Source organism: Sphaeroforma arctica, assembly GCF_001186125.1.
Source record: "Sphaeroforma arctica JP610 unplaced genomic scaffold supercont1.2233, whole genome shotgun sequence".
Taxonomy (NCBI): Eukaryota; class Ichthyosporea; order Ichthyophonida; genus Sphaeroforma; species Sphaeroforma arctica.
The window spans coordinates 2,456-6,275 of NW_014038325.1; the positions used below are offsets into that span (position 1 = coordinate 2,456).

At 43.9% G+C, this 3,820-nt stretch overlaps 1 protein-coding gene across 1 annotated transcript in view; it reads left to right on the forward strand.

Annotated features, from left to right (window-relative positions):
* Positions 1–2,741, forward strand: part of SARC_12336 (hypothetical protein) — a gene marked incomplete at its 5' end in the record, with an annotated part of 5,067 nt that extends 2,326 nt beyond the window's left edge. The window contains 3 exons of the mRNA XM_014293557.1: positions 140–384; positions 1,072–1,211; positions 1,991–2,741. Coding sequence (XP_014149032.1) covers positions 140–384; positions 1,072–1,211; positions 1,991–2,196 — 591 coding nt within the window. The 3' untranslated portion in view covers positions 2,197–2,741. The remainder of the gene's footprint in view (positions 1–139; positions 385–1,071; positions 1,212–1,990) is intronic.
* Positions 2,742–3,820: the final 1,079 nt, after the last annotated feature.

Genomic DNA, 3,820 nt, shown 5'->3' on the forward strand with positions numbered 1-3,820 from the left:
TATACTACACACACACGACACATATATATATATATATATATATATATATATATAGGTAGATACATACACACATATTTATATCAGATATAATACATGTTTTCATATACATTTTCTCATCTATCCCCTGCCCATCTCACAGTGGAGTACCTCCGTCTCTGTGTTGTCCAACATCAGCTGCACCATTGCCAACCTAGCCAGTGTAACCAGCGACAGCAGTCGTCTGCTTATTCCTGGTACGACTGCTGGCGTGCTGTGTGTGATTGCTAACACACACGAAGACTCATACGAGATACAACGCCACTGTGGGAGGGGCCTGGGCAATCTGTCGGTCGTACCGACGAATGCGTTGCGCTTGCTGCCGTACCTGGGGACTACTATTGTTAGGTAACTGTGTGTGTTGAGTGTGTATTGGTGTATGTATGAACATCTGCACAGCTATTTATGTACGTCTTGTGCTATTATTAATATAAAGGGGTCTACTTTTATGAGGAAGGTGTATGTGTTAGGTAAGTATTGGTGTATGTATGAACATCTGCAAAGCTGTATATGTACGTCTTGTGCTCATATAAAGGGGTCTACTATTGTGAGGTAACTCTGTGTGTTGAGTGTGTATTGGTGTATGTACGAACATCTGCACAGCTGTATATGTACTTCCGTTTTTGCGTCGTGGTGTCTGTATGGATATCTGGTCATTGGTATGTGCTGTGTGTATGTGCCTTGGTCGTAATCAAACGACACTGCGGGAGGGGCCTTGGCAAACCATTGGCCGTGCAGAGGGGCGTGTGTTAGTTATGTGTTGGTGTATGTATGAACATCTATTTAGTTGTACATGTACTTCTTCTATGAATGTAGTGGGGTCTACTATTAAAAGGAAGGGGTACGTATTAGTCATGTGTTAACTTATGTATGGACATCTATATAGGTGTATATGTACTTCTTCTGTGAACGTTTTAAAGAGTCTTGCTCGTAGTACAGTACATGTGTGTATGCTAACTATCAGTACAATGCTAGCTGTAAGTACACATAACTACTTAACTTAAAACCCTAAAATCTAAAACATCGCCATTGCAGGATGCTGCACTCGTCCAACGTCACAGTTCGCAGCCACGCGCTCAGAGTGATGGACAACTTAACAGTCGTAACCATGGCAACGCCAACACGGCAGCAGGTAGCCGAGCTAATCAAAGAGGATCCACAATGCCAACCTATAGGTGTGTGTGCTTTCGGTGTATGTTCACGTGTGGTTGGTGTGTGTGTGTTTTCAGTGTATGTTCACATGTGGTTGGTGTGTGTGTTTTCAATGTACGTTTACATGTGGTTGGTGTGTATGCTTAGTGCATGTGCGTATGATAAGTGGCTCGAGTGACAGTACATGAGAGTGTGTGACACTGTGCGTGCATCGCCATAGTACGTTGAATTTCAAATACATTTGGAGATACATAGTATCGACGGTTGTGTATATAGACATGTACGTATTATCACGGACTATGAGTTGTGTATATAGAGATGTATGTATTATCACATACTATGAGTTGTGTATATAGACATGTACGAATTATCATGGACTATGAGTTGTGTATATAGACATGTACGTATTATCACGTACTATGAGTTGTGTATGTAGTCATATACATATTACACGTACTATGGATTCTTATTATAGTTATATATATTAGACGTACTATGGATTGTGTATATAGACATATATATATTTACGCCATAGAGATTCATGAGTTATCTAGATGGCTCCCGTTTGCACAAGTGTATCTCTATGGAGCTAAAAATCATACCCACATTGCCTATTCCACGTGTCTGCATGTGTGCACATACACAGGCACATTGAACTAAAGCCTATTCCGCGTGTCTGCATGTGTACACATACACTGGCACATTGAACTAAAGCCTATTACGCGTGTCTGTATGTGTACACATACACAGGCACATTGAACTAAAGTCTATTCCACGTGTCTGCATGTATTCACATACACAGGCACAAGGCTTCAGCTGCTGGTAGACCAAATGGGCGACAACAGGACGGGCCGTATCGCCACCACTATCGTCGAACGACTACAGAGCATCGACACCACCACACCCCACACAGCCTATGGCACTAACAGTGCAACAGACACATCTCATGACACCAGCAGTATACTAGACACCGCAGCAGAGGACCAGGAGTGGATGAGAACGCCATGACGGGAATGAACGCGTTATGACGAGAATAAACGCGTTACGATGTGAATAAACGCGTTGTGATGTGAATAAACGTGTGAATAAACGCGTTATGATGGGAATATACGTGGCTATACTCACTGAGTTGAAGTCCGTTTGTTTTGTCTTGCCATGCGGCATATCCATGACCTGAATATGAAATCTACCGGAGCGAACGGGGTGGTAGAACACATACCTACAACCACACTACTGTCCCTCACCACGGAGCAATGAGTCTATCATATAAAGCCATTTGCGCATGACAGTTAGTTCATGACAGGACCTTCTGTGGTTAGGGTTTAGTGCACCCAAGTGTCCGTTGATCCACCACATAGGCCAATAGTCTGCCAACAAACGATCCACGCCTAAATGAACCACGCTTGAAGCACACGGTGGTGTGCTATTGACGATACAGTCCAGCGGTCACGTGACGACCTGCGCAAGAGGCGAGCCGACAGCTGCCAGAGGCTTGGCTGCTTTGTTTTAAGGTTTTAGTTCATGATTGTCACAAATAAAATCTTATACACCCATGTATGTTATATTCTAGTCCATAATTATCACAAACATAGTCTTATCTCCCGTGTATCTTGATTTCTAGTCCATAATTATCACAAATATAGTCTTACACTCCCATGTATCTTAATTTCTAGTCCATAATTAGCACAAGCATCACCTTTTACTTCCATGTTTTTCCCAGTGTAAGAGCTCGTTCATCTTACATTCTATTGGTTTGTTATGAGATGCAGTTCGGCACATTTTCGGCCCTCGTATGCACCATGTTGTATTGGCATTGCACCTTCAGATTAAGATTCTCCCTGCAGACCACCGATCCCTCGGCAGACAGGGTTTTAAGGTTTTTGGATTTTAGGGTGTCAGAGCATCAGACAGCTTGGGCTGAGTCTCTCGTCCCGTTTTATAGTGTACTGGGCCCTTGAGATGCATACAACCACGTGCGCTAAATAACATCATAATATATATAGATATATTACATCACCGCATATTTTCTTACGGGGCAGGTGAAGTGAGTGTTGTTAGTTCAAGCGGATGTGTCTGCTTGAAGATGCTACATACAGGACGACCTCGCGTGCTACTGCCCATCACTGTATGAGATCGCTGGCTTAGTCCACGACACCTTGTGTCCACTCCAGATCGTACCAACAGAGCCGTACGACCACGTGAGCATCTATCCGACATCGTACGACCACGGATATGCCTACCAGACGTCTGTTCCCATCAGACATCATACGACAACAGACATTCCCACCACGTGCTTTTGAAATAAACGTCGTACGACACTATTCATTCCTTCCAGACATCGTACGACCACGTGTATACTTATCAGAATGTCTTCCTTCTTATCGTACGACCGCGTGCATTCCTATTAGGCGTCGCACGACCACGTACTCTCCTACCAGACATCGTACGACCACGTGCTCTCCTATCAGACATCGTACGACCACGTACTCTCCTATCAGACATCGTACGACCACGTACTCTCCTATCAGACATCGTACGACCACGTACTCTCCTATCAGACATCGTACGACCACGTACTCTCCTAACAGACATTGTACGACCACGTACTCTCCTATCAGACATCGTACGACAA